This window comes from Panicum virgatum, chromosome 6K (genome assembly GCF_016808335.1).
Source record: "Panicum virgatum strain AP13 chromosome 6K, P.virgatum_v5, whole genome shotgun sequence".
NCBI lineage: Eukaryota > Viridiplantae > Streptophyta > Magnoliopsida > Poales > Poaceae > Panicum > Panicum virgatum.
Genome location: NC_053141.1, coordinates 3,598,432 through 3,621,233, shown reverse-complemented (window position 1 = coordinate 3,621,233; position 22,802 = coordinate 3,598,432). Strand labels below are relative to the sequence as shown.

Genomic DNA, 22,802 nt, shown 5'->3' with positions numbered 1-22,802 from the left:
AACCCCAGTGTTGAGACATTTGCTCACCCTTTATCTCACTACTGATGTGCAGGTTGGAGGCTTGGAGAACAGGTGGATCATGGACTCTGGTTGTTCGCGCCACATGACCGGAAATGACAAATGGTTCTCCAGCCTCACCCCGATGCGCTCAAAGGAGTACATTGTGTTCGGGGATAATGGAAAAGGAAAGGTATGTGGACTTGGCGCTGTTCGAGTTTCTGATCGCTTTACCCTGAGAGAGGTTGCTTTGGTTTCAAATCTTGGCTTTAATTTGCTATCTGTTTCGCAACTTCTTGATGAGGGGTTTGAGGTTCGCTTCAAGGAGGGCTGTTCACGTGTTTTGGATTCCAGAGGAGATTTGGTTTGCCGGATTACACCTCGCGATCGGGTTTTCTTGGTTGACTTTTCTGGAACTCCTCTTGGCCCTTCTCGTTGCTTGTTGGCTGGTCCTTCTTCCGATTTGTGGAAGTGGCGTAGGAGACTTGGACATTTGAGCTTCGATTTGTTGTCGAGACTTAACTCACTTGGCCTAATCCGAGGATTCCCCAAATTGAAGTTTGAAAAGGACCTTGTTTGTCATCCGTGTTGCCACGGGAAGATGATTGCCGCTTCTCATCCGCCTGTTAATCAGGTGATGACCGCTCACCCTGGAGAGTTGCTACACATGTACACAGTAGGTCCTTCTCGGGTGATGTCAGTTGGTGGGAAGTGGTACGTTCTTGTGATCGTGGACGATTTTTCTCGCTATTGTTGGGTCTTTTTCATGAGAACCAAGGATGAGGCTTTCGAGTTTGTTCGAGACTTGATCTTGAGGTTGAAAAACGAGCTACCCCAGGCCATGCGAGCGATTCGCAGTGATAATGACACAGAATTCAAAAACACTCGTTTTGACACCTTTTGCAGTGACCAAGGGCTTGAACACCAGTATTCTTCTCCCTACACTCCACATCAGAATGGAGTTGTAGAGCGGAAGAATCGGACGCTAGTTGAGATGGTGAGGACGATGCTCGATGAGCATAGGACTCATCACAAATACTGGGCTGAGGCGGTTAACACCGCTTGTTACGTGTCCAACCGCATTTTCTTGCGTGCTTTCATGCACAGGACTTCATACGAGTTGCACTTTGGACGCCAGCCCCGTGTTGACCATCTCAGGGTTTTCGGTTGCCGGTGCTTTGTGCTGAAAGATGGAAATCTTGATAAGTTTGAGTCTCGCTCGTCTAACGGCATTTTTCTCGGTTATGCTTCTCACTCTAGAGCGTACCGTGTGCTGATTATTGATACTAACATCGTCAGAGAGACTTGTGAAGTCACTTTCGACGAGAATGCACCGTGCAATTCTTCTGTCTTTGAAGTTGCAGGAGATGATGAGCTCGGCACCTCCATCTTTGAAGATGAGGAGGAAGAAGCTGCGGAGGGCGACCCTGAGGCTACCACGCGTGCTGTGGACCCAGTTGCTTCCGCCACGAGCTCAGACGATGACGACGGCCCCGACCCAACTACGTCTACTTCCCGGGGGCCGGTCAAGCAGGTGACTCAGGTTTCACCAGATGCACCTGAGGAGACACCTGCTTTGGTTGAGGAGGAGGCGACTTCGACAAGGGAAGCACCGCGACACATTCAGCGCCGCCATCCACCTCAACAGATGCTAGGTGATCTCATCGAGCGAGTCACCAGGTCCAAGGTAACAAGTATCGCTGGCTTTGCTCATTCAGCGTATGTTGCCTCTTTTGAGCCCAAAGATATTGGACACGCACTTTCTGATTCTAATTGGGTCAATGCCATGCATGATGAACTTGAAAATTTTGAAAGAAACCAATTTTGGGTTTTAGTCGAGCCTCCACCTGCTTGTAATCCCATCGGAACGAAGTTGGTTTTCAAAAACAAGCAAGTTGAGGATGGTTTGGTTGTTCGAAACAAGGCTCGTCTTGTTGCCCAGGGGTTTTGCCAAAAAGAGGGTATTGATTTTGAGGAGACTTTTTCCCCTGTTGCTCGTTTGGAAGCTATTCGAATCTTTCTTGCATTTGTTGCTTCCAAGGGTTTTAAAATTTTCCAAATGGATGTTAAATCTGCCTTCTTGAATGATTTTATTGAAGAAGAGGTTTATGTGAAGCAACCCCCTGGTTTCGAAAATCCCAAGTTTCCAAACCGTGTTTATAAACTTCAGAAAGCTATTTATGGTTTGAAACAGGCACCTAGAGCCTGGTATGATAGGTTGAAAACATTTTTGCTGGCTCAGGGTTTTAAAATGGGATGTGTGGATAAAACTTTGTTCCTCATGCGATCTGGCACTGATTTTTTTAGTTCAGATATACGTTGATGATATTATCTTTGGTGGCTCTTCTCACGCTCTTATCTCCAAGTTTTCTGAGCAGATGTCCAGGGAGTTCGAGATGAGAATGATGGGTGAGCTGCAGTTCTTCCTCGGGCTGCAGATCAAGCAAACTCCTCAGGGCACTTTTGTCCATCAAGCTAAGTACACTAGAGACTTGCTGCGGAAGTTTGACATGAGCGACTTGTCTCCTCAGCCGACTCCGATCAGCACATCGACGGCGCTTGATGAGGACTTGGACGGCGAGGCGGTGGACCAGAAGGAGTACAGGAGCATGATTGGCTCTCTCCTGTACCTGACGGCGACACGACTGGACATCCAGTTCAGTGTCTGCCTCTGTGCGCGCTACCAGGCTTCTCAGCGCACCTCCCATAGGCAGGTGGTGAAACGCATCTTCAGGTATCTGAAATTCACCCCTGAATTTGGTCTTTGGTATTCTGCGGATTCTTCTCTGGTTTTGGTGGGCTTTTCTGATGCTGATTTCGGTGGGTGTCGGTTGGATCGCAAGTCGACATCCGGCACTTGTAAATTTCTCAGTATATCTTTGGTGTCTTGGTCCTCTCGCAAGCATGCTAGCATAGCGTTTTCTTTCACAGAAGCTGAGTATGTTGCCGTTGCTAGCTGCTGCTCCTAGATACTTTGGATGAAACAAACCTTGCAGGATTATGGATTGAGTTTTGGTAGGGTTCCCATCTTTGTAGACAACATGTCCGCTATTAGCATTGCAAAGAACCATGTCCTACACTCCAGAACCAAACACATAGATATCCGGTTCCATTTCCTGCGAGACAATCATGAGAGAGGCCACATAGACTTGATCCATGTCCCTTCAGAGAGGCAAACCGCAGATATCCTAACCAAACCGCTTGAGCAGGACACCTTTGCTCGCTTGCGAGGGGAGCTTGGGGTTTGTTACCCCTTTTGATCGCTGACTTTTCTTTGGTTAGCTTTGTAGGTCTTGTTTGCCTTTCTCTTTGTCTTCTAGGATTTGTAGTTGCATTGTGTATATGCATTGTACATTTATGCATTTTGCATTGATTCACTTGCACTAGCATTCTTGTATACACTGCTATGATCTTCTAGTGCCTGCTAGTGTGAGTTGATAAATTTGATCATGTATAGCTTGCTCCACTGTGTATATGACATCATCTGAGTTAAGCTATTTTGATTTGAAAATCTGAAAACATGATCACCCTATCGTGACTACTAGCATGTTAGGGCGTGTTGATATGCTTTGCTATCTTATGCATGCTAGTGTAGCCTTTCGTTCAGCAATTAATACTTGAAATAATCTAAATTTGATAAAATTGCTTGAACTGTTCTTGAAATGGATTAAAAAGATCCAGGTGGGATTGCTTGTCGCACTGATTCGGGACGGCTCACTTTGCACTTGTGAGAACCCGGGTAAGGCTGTGCATGACTGAAACGGGTGTCTTAAGCTTCTGATTGTCTTTGGCATAGGCTTGGCCTCGTTGCTAAGTAAAGCATGACAAGCTTTCAACCCCTGGCAGTAAGAATTGCTTGATATAATTTGACTGAAAAATGAATGTTTGCAACATGTTTTGGCTGGTTTGGCTCACCTGTATGAGTATGATTAGCACTGCTTTCCTTTCCCTACTTGTTAGTGCTAGATCATGGGTGATGCTTTTATTTCTCCTAAACTGAACTTGCCTAGCTCTAGACTGATCTGATATACCCTGTTGAGCTAGATGCATGTCTTGTTTATGGATGCACACGTGCTTGTGACTAGATATTGCTCACATCCTTGTATCCCTGAATGCATTCACTTACACCTCCTGCATTGCATTCATTGCATAGCATCTGTTCAGGGGGAGTATCAGCTTCAGGGGGAGCTTTAGGTCTATTTAGGCTTGATGTGTGCATATGCCAACAAGGGGGAGAAGTTTTTGGGGAGAGAAGTGATCAAACAAGGGGGTGTTTGATTTTTGAACTTGTTGTGCACAGGGCTTTGAGAGTGCATACATGTGGTGAGAGTTGCACGTGTGAGGGGGAAATGCATTTCAGGGGGAGTTTCTGCTTTGTTTTGGCTCCTGGTTTCCTCGTTTCCCTCCACTTCCAGCATGATTGCGTCGATCGTTACCTCTGTCTTTGAGGAGTCATGTTTTGGCTTTTGATCGATTGCGTCGAGCCGTTGCCCTTGTCTTAGGGAATCGATCTGAGCTTGAGTAAGTGACTGTTCTTGCCTTTCTGAGCTTTTTGACACTTGCTTGAGTTCTTCACTTTCTGGTTTCTATTTTATCACTTCTATGTTTTCAGGTGGTGTGTTGACAATGCACTCATCAAGGGGGAGATTGAGGAATGTTGAGTACTCTATCCTGCTTGTGATGAGTGAATTGTCAACCGTGCGGTGTGATCGTGCGCTTGGTCTTTGGATTGCAGGTACACGGGCGTCGAGTGTCGACGGAGAGTTGCCGTGGAGGAGCTCAGGCCGGGCGGCAGCTGTGGCGTCCACTCCTGGATCGAGGGCGCAAGCGGCGACGGAAGGCGGGTTTCTTGGTTTGCGCCGCAAAACAAAGGATGCGGACGGCGGTTGAAGACGCCAAGTCGTGGAGGCACAGGCGTCGGTCTCGAGACTGACGGAGGCGACGGGCGTCGACGGCGTCTAGGGCCTCGCTTCGGGCGAGGACGTGACGGGCATCGGGCGGTGTCTAGGGCTGTCAGAAGGCCGAGGCGGGAACGGCGTCTAGGGCCACGTGTAGCGAAAATGGCCTCTCATGCCATATTTCAATATAATGTTTTGGCGATTGATGACGCACACAACACTTGGACTAATGTGATTGTTAAGATGACTATTCTCAGGCTTTTAGGTTCAAGTGATGACAAAGAGAAGAGAGGCGTAGAAATTCAATACACCGGTTGAACCGATGTTAAGGAAAAGACACACGCCGGTGTAATTGTCCAGAAGCTGGAAACTGAAGATAGACTCACCGGATTAACCGACGTTGAAGAAAATGCATATGTCGGTGCATTGCCAAACAAAGACCGATGAAAATACATACACCAGTTGAACCGACGATGCATCGGTCAATTGCATCGGTTCAGTTGTCCAGAGAGGTGGTTTTTGGAGGAACGTGAAGAAGTTACACTCACCGGTTAAACCGACGCTAATATTACATACACCGGTTGATTACATCGGTTAAACCGGCGATACACCGGTTGATTGGTAACGGCTAGTTTTTCAAGTAGCAGTTTACATACACCGGTTGAACCGATGATGGCTTTTGGGGTACGTCGGATTAACCGGCGTTAAGCACATTTCGGGTAGCTTTTCTCCAACGGCTATATTTGCTTGTGCTGCCTATATATACCCCAAGGCCGGGCCATTTGAGTAGTGCTGGAGTTCAAGGAAGTATACAAGAGCTAAAGATCATCTCCAACCACCATAGAGCTTCATTGTACATCATATAGGCTTAAGCACACTTGTGAGAGTGCTTAGTGCTTGTAATAGGGATTAGTTCTTGCGAGAGCTCCCTTGAGAGAAGTCTTGCTGCGGCAAGCAACTTGTGATCCGTCGTGTGACCCTCCGTCTTGGTGTGGAGTGGCAACGACACTTTGTGCGGGGGAAGAGGATGCCCCCTCCTTGGTGGAGAAGCTCCGTAGTGGATTACGGCCGGGTGACCGAGAGAGACGGTGGCGGTGCACGAGACTCGGTGTCTTAGGGGCACTTGCCTTTGCTTGCCGGCATCGCCTTGGTGGCGTAGAGCAAGACGGTGATCGGAAGAGCCTCGGTGTCCCGTGGACGTAGGCGTTTATGCCGAACCACGTTACATGACCGTGTCTACTCGGGAGTTTGCATCCCTCTTGCACTTACCTCTTTACTTACCTCATTACGTTTCCGCATTTACTCTATCTTGCATACCTTTACTTTCCTAGTTAGTTTGATTAGGATTGGCTAGGTTGCAAGTCTTTTAGGGGTAAGTAGAGAGTAGCATAGATAAACCTTAGTTATAACTAGCATGTATAGGACGTGTTAGGTTTATCTTATGCAAATAGTTTGAGCCCTAGGTTAAAAAGCGATTAGCGACCCTATTCACCCCCTCCCCCTCTAGGGTCGGACACCCCGGTGATCCTTACAATTGGTATCAGAGCTTGGTCTCACACTTCTTACGAGGATTAGCCAATTCTATTGGTAAATTTGTGAGAAAGCTCGTAGGAGACCCGTCGACTTAACCGTCGAGTGAGTATCATGTCCGAGAAAGGGATGAGTACCGATAGGGCTCCGTTTTTCGATGGCACGGGATTTCCACGATGGAAAGTGCTTATGCAAGCACATCTTAAAGCCCGGGGGCTTGATGTTTGGCGTGTCACCGAAGAGGGCAAGAAAAATGAGAATAAGGCCGAAGCGGGCTGCTGCAGACCCGACCGGTCTGACCGGTCCCATGGACCGGTCCGACCGGTCTGGCCGCAGCAGCTGGGTATAAATACCCCCACCAGCCCGTGGCTGGTGGAGTCTCTTGAGTCTTTTGTATTCTCTTCGTTTTTCTTTTTCCCTGCCCCTGCTCCAGGTTAGGGCCAAGGACTCCAACGCAAAAGAGGGTTAGGGTTTAGCTAATCTCTCAATTTTAGTGGGTAGGATGATGGGCGGATGGCTCTAGCTTTGTATAGGTGAATTCCTCTGAATTTTATGAATGAAATCTTGTTGAGATCATCTATATGTGCTAAGTATTCGTCCTCCCCTTCCTCTCGTGCATTTTGGGTTCGAATTCTCCTCTTTTGTGTGTTTTGTGTTTGGAGGAGACAACCTTTTGAATTCGTGGTTTGTTGAACTCTTTGTAACGATTCCATGCATCTAGCCTAGTGCCAAACCCACTGGAATCGTGAGTTCTCACGAATTGGAGTTTTTGTGTTCTTGAGAAAACCCCAATTCACTTTGATCTTCCCCCGAATTATCAAGATTCTTTAATCTTTTGGGAGAGATCTCTTGGGGATATGTTCGCAGGTTAGTTGCGGACCTGTCCTCCAAGTTTCACTGGATTTCGACTTTGTTTGCTCGAGATTTGCCATTTGAAGCTTTGGTTGCGGGCTGTTTGGGAGCGACCGGTCTGGGTAACTGGTCTGACCGATCTGGAAATTCAATTTCCAGGCCAACCGGTCTGACCGGTCTGTGCTAGCGGTCAGACCGGTCTGACTCAGCAGTGCTGCTGTTTGGGGAGTTTTTCCCGTTTTGCTTCCGCGGAGTTTCCTAGGGTGTGCTACTGTGAGATAGCTAGTCCATAGCTATTCTCTCATCCATTAGGTTGAGGGTTTGCGGAGATTTTGGGATATAAGCCGACGAATCGATTTCGAAAGAAATTTTGATCGGCTCCCATTCACCCCACCTCTGGTCGCCGGTTTCGATTCCTCATGGCTTGGAGCTACTCTACTTTTCACTTTAATTTCTTGTTCACAAGTTCAGTGTATGGCTGAGTTTGTATGGTTGTGAGTTGGCGTTTGGTCAGAGATGACATTGCACTGGACAGAAGCATAACATGGACATGCCTGCAGGTGAAAGCGACCTGCCTATTTAGCTCGTTTTCTTTTTTGCTTCTTCAAGTTGCTTGTAGCCCGACTGATCAACTGGATGAGATGGTGACATTTTGTTTGATCAGATCCAGAGTACATTGGCGTGAGGATTTGCAAGGAGACTTCCAGTATCCACCGTTGACTTGACCCTGGCTGATAACATTGTTAACCTAATTCCGCAATTCCATTACTTTTTTTAATCCATTTGTGAAAATGAAGTGTTCTGCCCATGCTATTCGTGAATAGTTCACTTGACCGATTGGCCTACAGATACACCCTCCATTTTTAAATATATGATGATGTTTAGGACAAGCTATTTAGCAAAAAAAAAAAGAACTGACTAGTTTGTCCTAATTGTTATATATATTTAAAAGGATGGGATAGTTTATAGAGCATGCACTTTTTCTTTCCTGCATTCAACATGCGGATCAGGACGCACGGTGAGAGTTCCACTGATTTTGTTTCCACGAAATTTACAGTTTGGTTGACGAAATTTTGGAGTTTTCATCTTCTGTGATTGTTTATCTTGCTCGGAATGATAAGTTATTCAGCTTCCTAACAATCCTACAAGTAGTACTATTGTAAAAATGGACCAAGTCACTGATCAAAACGTAGGCATAAATTAAAGCCAAGGCCCGGGCAGTTGTGCTCTCATAGAGCCATAGAAAACTCAGCATGCTTGCCCAAGTGCACGAGGCAAGTACCTAGCTGAATAGTAACGGCTCACTATTGGAGCTGAGTGTGTTTGCATTAGAATATAAACATCCCAATGACATTTATATATGATAACTCAAAACCATCTCGTGGTTCAAGATAAACCACGACATGTCACGGATCATCAAGAGCTCGAACTAGATCTGAATTCGATCATCAGCGATATTATCGTATTTTTTTTGCATGGCATAAAACTCGCATTTCCACGGGCAAATTACAATACATGATGATGTCAATTTCCCTTATCATGCCAGAAACAAAAAAAAGAGGAATTTTATGGTACAATTTTTTTAAAAATGCTAATGATGGCCTGAGACATGCTGAGCTCTGTTAACTATGGCTAATGGCTTAAACCATGGTAGTCTTGGTAGAATTTGTATGTCTTGACCCTCAAAATGATCTGCCGGAGACCTCCAATCGGTGCCAGGATCATCAGTGGCACTCCAATAAAAATGCACGTCTGAAGAACATGTACAGCGCAGAGAAAAACGAAAAGGTTAAACAGAGCCATTTTTATGGAAGAAAAAAAATAGCCTGGGCAGTTAGATCAATATCTATTCTTACCCAGTTGGCGAACCATGAGAGGCTGAATCTTTTCGGCTTGCAGATTTTGAGCCACATGATGCAGGGAAGCTGGCAGAAGCAAGTAGGATTTGATCAGCTACTCAGTTCAGATGCCAAAAGTCTGAACCTGATTAGCCATTACAAGAAACTACTGCACAGTGGGTAGCAGAATAAAATGGGTAGATGGATCCGTGGGAGCTTACGAAATAAGTTGTTGGCGCGTAGGCAAATCCACCGAAGAAACTGAGCAATTCACTGAAGAAGGGGAAGGTCATGGCTATGAACATTGTGAACGCTGCACAGGTTGCATCTGACTATCAGACTTCACAGTAGATTGGTGAGCAGACCTTCAGAATTTTCAGTTCAGACAGAGGCATTACCAACATAGACAGTCCGGGAAATCAGACGGAGCCTCAGGTCTGGAGTGAACCAAAACTTCCTCACTAGCACCGTCTCTATCATGTCGAATACCGGCATCGCATAGACCTGCGCCACCAACCACACTTAGGACGCAGAGCTAGTTCAGATCAGTGTTCAAGCTACCGGTTTAACAAAAAAAAAAAAATCGGAGGGGACCGGTAAGATCGGTAGACTGATTTTCGGCCGAAATTTTGTCTATAATTTTTGAAATGTGGCTAAATTTTCACCGAAATTCCAAACTCTAGACGAATTCGGGCCGAAAAATTGCCGGTACTACATGTAAGTATGTAAATTTGTACCTGGTAGCTGCCAACGACATGGACGACGACCATCATGTTGGCGACGGCGATAAGCCACTTGGGTTTGTTTAGGGCGATGAGGATGTTCTCATCCACTTGGTTGCCGAAGGCCCAGTAGCCGGCGAGCGCAACAGGGAAGTAGCACGCGGCGATTATGATGTAGGCGACGACGACGCCCTTCCACATGGGCTTCTTGGACGGCTTCTCCGGCGTCGACGGGATGGTGGCCTGGATCTCCAGCACCACGTTGTGCCCCGCGTATGTGAACGCCACGTCGCCCAGTCCCCCCAAGAAGTCGAACACCTTGCCGGGCGTCGTCGTTGCACGAAGGCTGTAGTCCACCTCTGCCGAATTTGTCTTGTGATGATGTGTTGATGCAGCCCATGCAATCGTCGAGTAACTGGCATGGATCATAGTGTCCAAGAACTCAGCAATCTTATTTGTTTTTTTTTCGTTAAAAAAAAGCAATCTTATTTCGATCTACACTTGCAGTTTTGGGAAATGTGTCGGACGAGCTACAGTACAATGGGAGCAGAAACTGTACCTGACTGACATGACGGCTGCGATGAGGGAGATGCTGGAGATGGAGTGGAAGTTGGGGAGCTGGGAGAGCACGAACTGGACGGAGGCGAAGATCATGATGAAATAGGGGAGCTTGATGTTATTGCACCTGCCGTGGCAGACCAAGTCGTGGAACTTCTGCAGGGACTGGCCGCCAGTGACCATGTAGACGATGTTCAGGCCGACCTCCACCACCAGCTGCTGTGGCACGACGATCCAGAGGCCCAGCTTCTCGCCGAACGCGTGCTGCCCCAGCTCGTGGTACCGGTCGAACCGCTTCCCCGGCACGATCTCGTGCATCTCCACCATCTGCCACAGGGTGTACACCGTGAGGATCCATGACAGGACCAGCACCGTGATGCCAACCCCCCTGCAATCGTGATCGTCCGGAAAGAAATAAAGGAAGACGAAGCAACAAAATTATATTCATGATGAGAAATTAAACGTTGTCACAGATGACTGAACTGATGAAATTAGACTGTGTACTCATGAGACGGACCAGCCGAGCTCGGACATGGCGAAGGGAAGGCTAAGCACGCCGGCGCCGACCATGGCGGTGACATTGTGGAAGGCGGCGTACCACCACTTGGCGTTCCTCCTCGAGTTGATGGCACGCCAGTCCTCGACCGGCTTCTCCGGCGCGCTCCAGCTGCCCTCCTTGGAGTCCGTACGCCCTTTTCTGGGCGCAAGAGCAAGGCTGGCAAGCTGCAGAGTTTGGTTGGTGAGCACGGACACAAGCAACAAATTAAAGGATGCCGACATCGCCGGCAAACATGGCATGAAACTGAAGCGGAAGTGGCCGTGCCTTGGCCGGAGAGTAGTCGTCGAGCTGCTGTATCTCCATGGCCGCCGGCAGGAGCGCCTCGACGTCGACGATGGATGCCACTGAGCCTTCAGCAATGGGGAAGGAGCGGAGGCGGCAGACAGCGCAAGCGCTCTTCTTCTTTAATTTATAGAGCTAATGGAAAAGTCAAGCTCCAGCTCTGCTGTCCGCGGATGACGACCAGGGTAGCTGGCTCGGGCGTCCTGCGTGGCTCCATGCCGGGTGTCCGATCGCCATCGAATGGCCAGGGTGAGAGCGGCCATTGCTACCAGGCGGTCGATTTCACCTTTTGTTTGAATCTCCTAGGTAGTTAGTACTTTCTTGCAGGCTTGCAGCATTTTACTTACTTTCTTGAATTCCATATATAGAGCTTTCATGTAAATAGGACAAGTAAAATTTGGAAACAGGAGTAGAAATTTGTGCGGGTCACGACGCGCACCCTGAAAAGTCATACATGTCTTCTCATAAAATACGCGTTAATATGTGCGCAAGTGCTTCTTTTAGTGGTAGGTGATGTGCCCCATTGATAATGAGACGTTCTTGGTGGAGATCCAGTCTCATAGATTTTTCGTAGAATACAGTGTGCGTAGGTTCATAGCCTCATAGAGGTGGTATGGTGTGTAGGTGACTGTGTCCTGTGTTAAAAAAGTCTTCATGTGTGCCACACATCCTTTTCATTTTTTACTGTTTCGGAAGTTAAGATTCCGATCTTCTTGATGATGAAACCGACCTGGTCTTGGTCTAGTTTCCTAGCAGCTTCACTTGTTCAACCTTGCTTGTCATTCAGCTGAATGAAATAATGACAGCTGGTTTGTACTATGTCTCCAGAGATGATCCAGTTTCTGCATCCGAATTTGCAAGGAGACTTCCGGTTGCAGCAGATAGGTCTAGCTTGCATTGCTCCATCACGGACCTAGACTCACAGTTGGCCTCTTGCTATTGTGATTTGTAAGAATTGCTAACGACAACTGGACGGCCTGCAGCAATTAGTCCCTTTCATGCCTCGACCATGCAGGTCTTGGTAAACGGTGGTAGAGCCGTAGAGAGTCCGGTTCTATTGATTATTTTTAAAGAAAATGACAGGTTTGATTAATGAAATAATTTTGGACTTTTCACCCCTGATCGGATCTTAACCATGCTTGAAAAAATTTAAACAGTTTCAAGACGACTCTACCATAACTCTGATGTAAAACTGGTCATCTGTGTAGGAGACACGCATACGTTAGTGGTGGTGTGAGTGTAGCGTGTGTTGTGTGGCATCTTTAATGTACTATCTCTAAAAAATGGCCACGTTGCTGAGCGAAATGTGGATAGAAATAGCTATGGACCGGCCTGTTGAGGACACAGGGAGGTCATGGACGACTGGACGTTCTTTTTTTTTTCTTAGAATTACCTCCAGCATGTATTAATAATAAAAAGAGTTGACGGGTGACTTGATGGTGACAATCATGGGTATCAAGTATGTAGGATAGTAGAATTGATGTATAATGGATGGATTGTATCGTATTGAGGTCTAGGCCAGTATATATTGAGGTACATGGAGGGCAAGCCTCTCCTACGGTATAATAGAGTCCGAATACAATCCTAATCTACATATTATAAAGATATCCTAAATATACTCTAATATATACAGACACACATACGCTCACACACATGTATGCACATTGAGCCCACTATGAATATGTGGACGTACATCATATCCTTAGTTAATTATGAGCACCTTTGAAAGACTGAAACTGGTATATCTGGAGATTAATAAAGTCACCTATCGGTGTTTTAGCGGAAAGCCTATCTAGAGATACCATAAGGCAGTAGATTGTAGGCAGTGAGTCGCTGAGATCAGGAATACGATAGTACAAACAACACAAGGTTTAGATAGGTTTGGGACATGAGTTGCGTAATACTCTACATCCCGTTGGATGGTTTGTATTGCCTGAGGATTGGTTATGATGATGTATGCTTTGGAGGGTCCCCTGTGCGCCCTTATATAGCATAGGGGATAGGGGCTACATGCAACCCTAGATCGATACTCATATGAACCTACGAGTCCTTCTCGAGTACTACTTGAGTAGTTTCCTTCTATACCGACTAGTCATAATCGTACACGAGTACATTACATGATGTCAAGGAATGGGACATGTCCCATCCCATATCTTATACAGATCTGTGCCATGTTAGGTATCACGTGGCTCCGGGTCTGACATCACCGTAGACGCCTTATTGTTGATGTACATTTAGCTGTGACTACAAAAATAATTAGTCAAGAGACTCTCTATTCCACACTCGTAGACGTGCGCCCCCTTCTGAACCCTATAGCCGTTGGATGCCCTGTCCAAAATTTCCCCAATGCGGCTTCATCCCCTAAGGTGTCAGATCATCCGGTGCTGAAGAGAGTTCTTAAAAAAACTTTTGGAGGTTTTTGAGAGTTCTTCGGATCAATCACATTGATCCGCTGCATTAATCCAACGCCTAGTAGATTATCCGGTGATGAAGAGTTCCCAACTCCAAGCTTTGACATCGTTTCTGGTGGATTGTATAGCACTTAGTGCAACAAAAATATAGTACCGGATCACTTGATGCTATTAAGTTTTAATTTATGCTGGTGTTTGATCTATTAATCCGCTGCTCACAAAATGATACTAGCGGATCATCCGGTGCCTTGGATTTTATCTGGTTATTTGGACGTGCTAAAATTATTCTATTTCTAAATTTTGACTATGACGACTTTCTTTTGCTATAACTTGTATCACTTGATTTTGGATGGTCTTGGAGTTATTTGGACTTCATCCGTGAAACCTAAAAGGCTAAAAATATTCACCAATTAAATTTAGTCCTAATTATATGCAATTAATGGTCTAATGGGGCCATCTTTGTTCCAGAGGCTATTCACTTCCCTCTAGTTGAATCTTGAGTGCAAACTTGTCAGATCTCACTTGTATACGTTATGAGTGCTCTCAAGAGAAAGAAAGAAAGAAAGATTGGTGTGTTTTATTATAAGAAAAATATTATTAATTTCCAATTTACATCAAGATGATACAAGATCTTGGAGGATAGAAAATAAAAAAGAAACAAAAGAGTACATGCATGCTAATAGCTATCAATCCGAAGACTGACCACCATCATATTCCTGGGTAAAACACTCTTTGACCACAAGGGCAAAACAGCTGCAACCAAACCCACTAAGCTGTCTTCCGTAGGATAGTCCAAGTATGAAGCCAATGGATAGCTGAGTAGAAGAAACATTACTATGTAGTAGTAGGAATGAAATGAAATGAAAAGGCCAAATCCCAAGTCCCAAATAACATATTCTTGGCACTATTTCAAACTTCCAACTCCAAAACATTAGTGAACTTTGGATGGAAGAAAAACAAACCACCAGGATTTGTTCTCCCTAGTCTATGCGCATAAAAGCAAAAATTGCCCAAGAATATGTATATGTTTAACTCAGCACAAATTCCTAGTTTAACACTAACTAACAGGACATGTCAAGAGGCGTCATCAACTGAAACATGTTCCAAATTTGTATTGATGCCATGGCATTCCCATTTTTTCTTTCCAAAAGGCTCATATTAGACACAGTAGTCGGTTTCCTTGCACCACTTAATACGAGTTTTTTGTGGTGCCAAAAAAATTGTAGTGTCAAGCTGTATCAAATCCAGAACTGGTTTCAGCTGATGATGATCCGAGACATTCTGCAGTCCTGTTAACTGTAGGTCAAAACAAGGTGTTTGTGTTAGCTAATCATGTTTACTGGTAGAATTTGTATGTCTTTGCATTCAGAATGATATTCCGGAGTCCTCCAATTGGCGCCAGTACCATCAGCAGCACTCCAAGAACAATGCAAATCTGAAGAATATGGAGAACACAGGTAACTCAGAAGAGAACAAGTTAAGCTGCTGAGACACGAGAGTTTGGATTATCGGTTGTTCTTACCCAGTTAGTGAACCATGAGAGGCCGAACCTTTTCGGTTTGTAGATTGCAAGCCACATAATGCACGGAAGCTGTCAGAATAAACAAGCAAGAATTGCTCAGCTCTCAGGCTACGTACAGTTCTTAAATCAAAACACACCATCATTTTAGCAGAAACAATGGACAATCGACCAACGGGAGCTTACGAAATAGGTAGTCGGTGCGAATGCAAATCCACCAAAGAAACTGAGCAGTCCATCAAAGAAAGGGAAGGTGATTGCTATGAACATTGTGAACGCTGCACATACAAGCATCTCATCAGTCTTATTGTTCAGGGTGAGAGGCCCATATGGTAAGCAGTCTTTCGGAATTCAGACTGAAGATCTCATTTCAGACAGAGGCATTACCGACATAGACAGTCCGAGCAATCAGCCGGAGCGTCAGGCCTGGAGGGAATTTTAGTCTCTTCACCAGCACCGTCTCTATCATGTCGAACACCGGCATCGCGTAAATCTGTGTCACCGACAACAATCAGTTCAGAGGTGATACAGTACTGAGTTCCTTGTACCTGCAAGACTTGGAAGCAGGCACCTGAATGTACCTGGTAGCTGCCGATGACATGGATGACGACCATCAAGTTGGCGAGGGCGATGAGCCACTTTGGCCTGGAGAGCGTGATGAGGATGTCGCTGTCAACTCTGTTGCCGAAGGCCCAGTAGCCGACGAGCGAGACGGGGAAGTAGCACACCGCGACGACGATGTAGGCGACGACGACGCCCCGCCACATGGGCTTCTTGGATGGCTTCTCCGGCGTCGACGGGATGGTGGCCTGGATCTCCAGCACCACGTTGTGCCCCGCGTACGCGAACGCCACGGTCCCCAGCGCCCCTAGGAAGCCGAACACCTTCCCCGGCGTCGTCGTCGCCCGCAGGCTGTAGTCCACGTCCTCCAGCTTCCCCTTGTCCACCGACGCGCCCCACGCGATCGTGGAGTAACTGCCATGAGTAGTAGTGTTCATGTTCTTGTCAGTGATCATTTGAGCTCCATGCCGTTTTCATAGATTTGCCGGATGTGCTACAGTACCTGAGCGACATGACGGCGGCGGCGAGGGAGACGCCGGAGATGGAGTTGAAGTTGGGGAGCTGGGAGAGCACGAAGTGGACGGAGGCGAAGATCATGATGAAGTAGGTGAGCTTGATGCTCTTGCAGTCTTCGCAGACGGTGTCGTGGAACTTCTTGAGCGAGGTGCCCCCGGTGACCATGTACACGATGTTCACGCCCACCTCCACGATCAGCTGCTGCGGCACGACGATCCAGAGGCCCAACTTCTCGCCGAAGGCGTACTGCCCGAGCTCGTGGTACCGGTCGAACCGCCGGCCCGGCACCATCTCGTGCATCTCCACCATCTGCCACAGCGTGTACAGCGTGATGACCCACGACAGGACCAGCACGGCGATGCCGGCGCCCCAGCCGAGCTCGGACATGGCGTAGGGGAGGCCGAGCACGCCGGCGCCGACCATGGCCGTGACATTGTGGAACGCCGAGTACCACCACTTGGCGTTCCGCGACGCGTTGATCGGGAGCCAGTCCTCCACAGCCTTCTCCTCGGCGCTCCTGCCATCCTGTGAATTGTGATCGATCCGAGTTCTTGCCATTAAACCAGAGTTCTATTGATCACAGGCACAAGCAAAGCTCTACTACTACTTTGTTTTTGTCCCAAAACTGTCGATCTCCTTTCGTCTCCAAAATCTTAGTAGGTGCGTATATGAACAAAAGAAGAACAAGAAGAAAAATATGGCAGCATGGAGCATGGTCGTGCAGACATCGATCATCACGAAATTGAAAAACTGAAATCATGCGGATGGGAGTACCTTGGGTGGAGAAGAATTCCCGGGCGCTTGCGTCTCCATGGAAGGCTGGACTGCCATGGCAATGGATGCCGCGGCGACTTGAGCAATGGAGAGGGAGGTAGCTAGAGACCACAGAGGTGGAGGAGGGGGTAGGAGAGGTAGTGGAGCTGTGGAGGCGCGAGGCAGGCTCCTCTTCTTTATAGAGCGCGACAAAAGGAAGACAAGGTGCGCAACTGATGACTCCAGCACCTTGCATTGGTCGTCGTGGCTCCGTTCAGGCCGTCCGATCTCCATCCGATGGCTCATCAGGTGCGTTCGTTCAGTAACAGTTTGTCGTTGCCGATAAGCTTATTTGCGTTGAATAACTCAGCAGAATCTAATATAAGTGAACACTTTCAATGGTATTTTGCTTTTGCCTTTGCTGTCGTCTTAGAGCATCCTACATTTAATAGCTGGTACTCTTCCATCCTGAAATGTAAAGTATTTTGCTTTGTTCTAAGTCAAAATAGTCCAAGTTAGACCGAATTTAATAACATATCAAATAAGTAAAAATAATAAAAATGTATTTCACGGTGGATCTAATAATTATTCTGATTTGACATTCAAAATATTATTGCTCTTTTCAATAAACTTAGTCAAATTTAGACTACTTCGACAGGGACAAAGTAAGATACCTTATATTTTAGGACGGAAGGAGTATGCAGGGAAGATACTCCTGCATGCTTGCTGCTGCTCTCAGTGTGTACTCACCTGGACAAAGGTCACGTTGCAGTCTAATAACGTGACAAGTCGTGTACATCTGTCACGTCTTCACCATACAATACGCGGTAAAATTTGTGACCTCTATCTAGTCTAGAAAGAATAAAAGTCAAGCGTGCCACGCGCCGTCGAGTTTCGTCGTTGAACTTGCAACCCCAATGCAATCTGCCTGATACCGAAAGCGACGGCCTGTCTGAATTCGGATCTCCCCCTTTCTAACCCTTGCAGTTTTGCTTGACGAAACGTCGATGAAACGGCCGTAGCAGGAAACAGGGACGGTTTTGTTCGATCGGACGGTCCGTATTGCGTGGGAATTTGCGAGGAGACTCCCTGGTTGCACACAAGTCTCTGCTTGATGCATCAGCGACTTGACTAGGAGTGATCTGGCCTTGCTGTTCTCTCTGGCAGTTAGGGCGTCACCGTACGCAAAAGAATAGTAAACACGGAAGACGATCTACATCTAACTGATAGTGAGTGATTATTCGTTGAATTCATGTGAACATGTATTGTAGTTTGATTAAAGCAGTCTCGGACTTTGCTTCCCGTGGAAATGCTAGCATGCTTCCAACAATAATCGGCCTCCGGTGAAACTGGTAAAGTTGCTGACGAAACTTGGAACTGAGACTGGACATGGGAATTGCATGATGCAGTAGTTCTTAGAGCCTTTCACTCAACTCTATGTTGACACTGGCAGATTTGGGCGTGGGACAAGGACAACTAGTGCCGTGGCAAAATAGAGTTTAGTGAAATTAATAGAAGTTGGGGAAAGTCCAAATTATATCCTCAAACTATCATAGAAGTCCGTTTCAACCTTCAACTACAGAACCGGATAACATAAGCCATCCAACTATCGAAACTAGGCAAATTTGGCATTTGAGATGGTTTCCAAGTTGGTTTTGTATTTTTCAAAAATTAAAGAAAATTCTAATTAGATCTAAAAAAATAAAAATAATTCATTTTAAATCATAAAAATTTGATATTAGTATCAGTTTTTTTTGTAAAAATGTAACCTATCTATTATTGCTCTATTTGAATCTTGGTTAATTAAAAATAATAGACATAACTACAAGCAATCAAATATTATGAAAATAAAAAAAATTGGATATGAAGAAATGAAAAGTATCATGCCAATAGATATGTTACATTTTTAGAAAACTTTTGATACCCATTTTGCATTTTTCTGATTTAAAATAAATTACTTGTAATTTTTTTAGTTCAAAATTGAATATTTTTAATTCTCACAAAAATTATCTTCAAAACCACCTAAGGGGCCAAATTTTCCCGGTTTAAACTGTTGGATGACCTTTGTTATCCGGTTTTGTAGTTGAAGGTTGAAAATTAAACTTTTGTGATAGTTTGATGGTGTAAACCAGACTTTTCTCTTAGAAGTTCTTAGAATCTTTTCACTCAACTATTTTTTTTAACTTCTATTTGGAACCTGAAGGATAATCCCTTTCTGCCATGCTTCCAAACCATGAGACTAATCTCCGGTGGTTTTTAACTTGTGTTAGACATCAAGAAACCTAGCTATGGTCTTGGCTATGGAGTGCATCAAGAAAGAAGGGAGCGGAAAGATGAGAGAACTCTCATATTTTGATCTTCGTGAATCATGAGGGAGTATGTGGTCAAAAACTTATGCACTGTTGAATATGTGTTGAGCTCTGTCCAATTTAGTTTTTTTGTCAAAAACATGCCTTTATAATCCTTTGCTTCTAAATCTCATGTTTAGGATTTTTTTCTATTTTCTTTGAATTTCCGTTCTTCAGATTTTACTTTGATTTGCGATAAAATTCAGTATGAATCTTTGTGACAGAACATGTTAAAATACACCTGGACCATCTTTTGACCCAATCCACTCACAAGCACTTCAATTTAGAGTTTTTCCAAATATGTACTCCCATTTCTAGGTAGTGAATCTCGTTCGTTTTCGATGGATCACCTTCATCTGTGAAATTGATGGCTAAATATCGATCCTTTTTTATGGATCACCTAGCTAGGGAAATATCAATTCCTTTTTAAATTACGATTTGAATTTCATAAATTTGGAGTTGATTTGGTTAAGGCTTTTTTCTTATCGCTTCTTAAAAATCTCATTACACAACCTTTTTTTTCATGCAACTTCGGATCATCCGACCTTTATTGCTAGTTCTTGCCTAGCTTTCTTTTGGTGCACCTGTACATTCAGCCTGCCCAACGGTTTATCCAATCTTCAGTGTATTTGTGTTTTGGTCGCTGTTGGCTGTTGCTTCCACTGCACTAGAAGATCCAGCCATCACTGAATCTCAACAAAAGATTCAGCCTTCCCTATTGTCGGAATTTGTTCAGGTTTTTAGCTCAGGTCAGGTCGCTAACGTTTCTTTGTACAATCAACCAAGTTTTGTGGCTGCGCTATCCTCTGCATACAACAACCTGCTTAGTATGTAAACTCCTTTTCTCTTAAAGCGTGCCACGACACAGTTGTGAAACGAAGGTTAAATTTGAGGAATGTTGAGTACTCTATCCTGCTTGTGATGAGTGAATTGTCAACCGTGCGATGTGATCATGCACTTGGTCTTTGGATTGCAGGTACACGGGCGTCGAGTGTCGACGGAGAGTTGCCATGGAGGAGCTCAGGCCGGGCGGCAGCTGTGGTGTCCACTCCTGAATCGAGGGCGCAAGCGGCGACGGAAGGCGGGTTTCTTGGTTTGCGCCACAAAACCAAGCAGGCGGACGACGGTTGAAGACGCCAAGTCGTGGAGGCACAGGCGTCGGTCTCGGGACTGACAGAGGCGACGGGCGTCTAGGGCCTCGCTGCGGGCGAGGAGGTGACGGGCGTCGGGCGGCGTCTAGGGCCGTCAGAAGGGCGAGGCGGGAACGGCGTCTAGGGCCACGGCGTTGGAGGCGGGAATCTTCCCGCGCGTGGAGTTTTGGCGGTTTTCTCAAAACCGGCCACCTACCCGGATTTCGCGGACCCCCAAAACCGTGAACCGGATCTTCATCCACACGGCGGCATCGTGGAGAAGACTTCGACTCGAAGAAAGAATCTCGACCGTCGGATGAGTCCTTGTATCATTTTCTAGTTTTGCCCCTACGGGCTTTCTAGTGTCTAATTGAGTCTAGGGGTAGTTTAGTCTTTTGGGTTGAGAGTTGTTGGGGTTAAAAACCCCCTCTCCCCCCTCTCTCTCTCTTGCCTGGACAGCACGCCACCTCCCCCTGGCTGGCGCCCTCCTCTTTCTCGTTGCTGGTTCCTTCCTTCTCCTCTCTAGGGTAGGTTTTTAGCCATGGATTATTGAGGATTTTGTACTGAGATTGATTAGGAAAGGAGGCCCTTCCCTCCTTGTGCCCTTCGGGGTTTTGAATTCATCTCGTTCTTGTTCATCTTGTGTCTCGTTTGATTGAATTTCGATTTTCTTTTGTCGATTTATGAGCATGAGTTGATGGATTGATTCTAGATGATTTCGTGACTCTTTGTAGTGATTCAAAACCATCTAGCCTAGTGCTATACCCACCGGAATCACGAGCCCCCCCCCCCCCCCGAATCAAAGTTATTGCGTTCTTGAGAAAACCCCAATCTTGCTCGGAATTTCTTCGGTTCCTCCCAAACCATGGAGTGATTCGTCGATTCCTTCCGTGGACAAGTTCACAAGTTCTATGTGATCGTGTCTACGAAGTTTGGTGAGATTTGGACTTGATTTGATTCCTCGATCATCTAATTTTTGGGCGAGGCGCGGACTGGAACATCATTTCTGGACTCGAACAGAGGTTTTGCCTATCACCGGTTAAACCGACGCTTGTGGTCATGTTGCGTCGGTTCAACCGGTGAGTAGGCTGTTCTGCGTTAGGGTTTTCGACCTAGGTTTTTGGTTGCACCGGTGCATTAGTAACTACATGCATCGGATCAACCGACGTTACTGAGGTGCTAGCTGTTTTGCCCGTTCAACGGACGTGAAGATTATCCTTAACGTCGGTTTAACCGGTGCTCAACCCTTTTCGATTTGACGCTCCTCTGGACAACTGCACCGGCGTTGCATTTGGATTTTGTCGGATCATCCGGTGCGTGCTACCGGTTGAACCGACGGTGTTCAAACCTGAACGTCGGATCAACCGGTGAACGTTTCTCTAGTGCTGCCGACTTTGTGCGTCGGTTAAACCGACGAGGTGCCCCTGTGCACGTCGGTTCAACCGGTGTATATACCGTGTGTGTTTTCAGCAGCTTCGTCTCGCTGTTTTCTTCCGCATTTCTTCGCGCTTGTTCCTAGAGTTGTTTTGTGTTGGTTTAGTTCTTTCATAGCTACTCCACGCTTCGCCTAGAATTCTAGGGTTGGGTGTGTGCTTTGGGACTTAGCCGGAGCTTTCTTTTGCAAGAAATTTTTTTATTGGCTCCCATTCACCCCCCTCTGGTCGCCCTTTCGGTCCCTCAGAATTTCTCCTCCTCTAGTGACCCTTTGGGCTGTTCCAGTTCTAAAGATCCACTGCAATAAAACTTAACAAAGACGGAAAATATTGTAATGCTCATTCCTTTTGGATTTGAACATAACTCACGCAATTTTTCCACCATATGGCTATCAAACTATCTAGATATTGGGTACCTATATGTACATGGTAAACCAAGATATGCATCCCATGGTTTAATGTAGACTGTTAACATATCGCAGCCAGCATGAAACTATGTTGCATCTGGAAAATCATGATTGAGACGATCTATCAGATCATTGTCATACCTAGAGCATAGAACTCTGAACAGGCTGTGTAGCTTCATCATGTAAAAGGACAGTATGCATCAAAACTTACCAGCAGATTTGACCTTTTAAACAATAGAAACCAAAAAAAACATCCATTCTCCCATATGCACACACATCCAAGTTCACCCTAGAATATAGCGAAAAGGTACATATGTATATGACTAACCCTCTATGGACCTTTCAATGTGATTCATAAGTGAGGACTCACAACATGCCTCTGAACAAGGTTTCGTTCTAGGAGCCTCTCCTTTTCTCTTTGGGACAACTAGCAACTTGCAGTAGACACTGTGATTGAGTTCTTGAATGTTGACAACTCAGAAGATAGT

General features: G+C 45.9%; 2 protein-coding genes across 2 annotated transcripts; both read right to left on the bottom strand.

Annotated features, from left to right (window-relative positions):
* Positions 1–8,699: 8,699 nt before the first annotated feature.
* Positions 8,700–11,376, bottom strand: LOC120711285 (lysine histidine transporter 2-like). Its single transcript, XM_039996750.1, has 8 exons — positions 11,219–11,376; positions 10,913–11,118; positions 10,397–10,783; positions 9,853–10,252; positions 9,514–9,619; positions 9,337–9,428; positions 9,134–9,202; positions 8,700–9,029 (listed from the first exon to the last, which is right to left on the bottom strand). The coding sequence occupies exons 1-8, from the start codon at positions 11,255–11,257 to the stop codon at positions 8,910–8,912; spliced, it is 1,419 nt and encodes a 472-aa protein (XP_039852684.1). The 5' UTR covers positions 11,258–11,376; the 3' UTR covers positions 8,700–8,909.
* A 2,844-nt stretch (positions 11,377–14,220) lies between these two features.
* Positions 14,221–17,178, bottom strand: LOC120711286 (lysine histidine transporter 1-like). Its single transcript, XM_039996751.1, has 7 exons — positions 17,018–17,178; positions 16,230–16,768; positions 15,748–16,141; positions 15,554–15,659; positions 15,353–15,444; positions 15,170–15,238; positions 14,221–15,082 (listed from the first exon to the last, which is right to left on the bottom strand). The coding sequence occupies exons 1-7, from the start codon at positions 17,072–17,074 to the stop codon at positions 14,984–14,986; spliced, it is 1,356 nt and encodes a 451-aa protein (XP_039852685.1). The 5' UTR covers positions 17,075–17,178; the 3' UTR covers positions 14,221–14,983.
* Between the last annotated feature and the right edge of the window lie 5,624 nt (positions 17,179–22,802).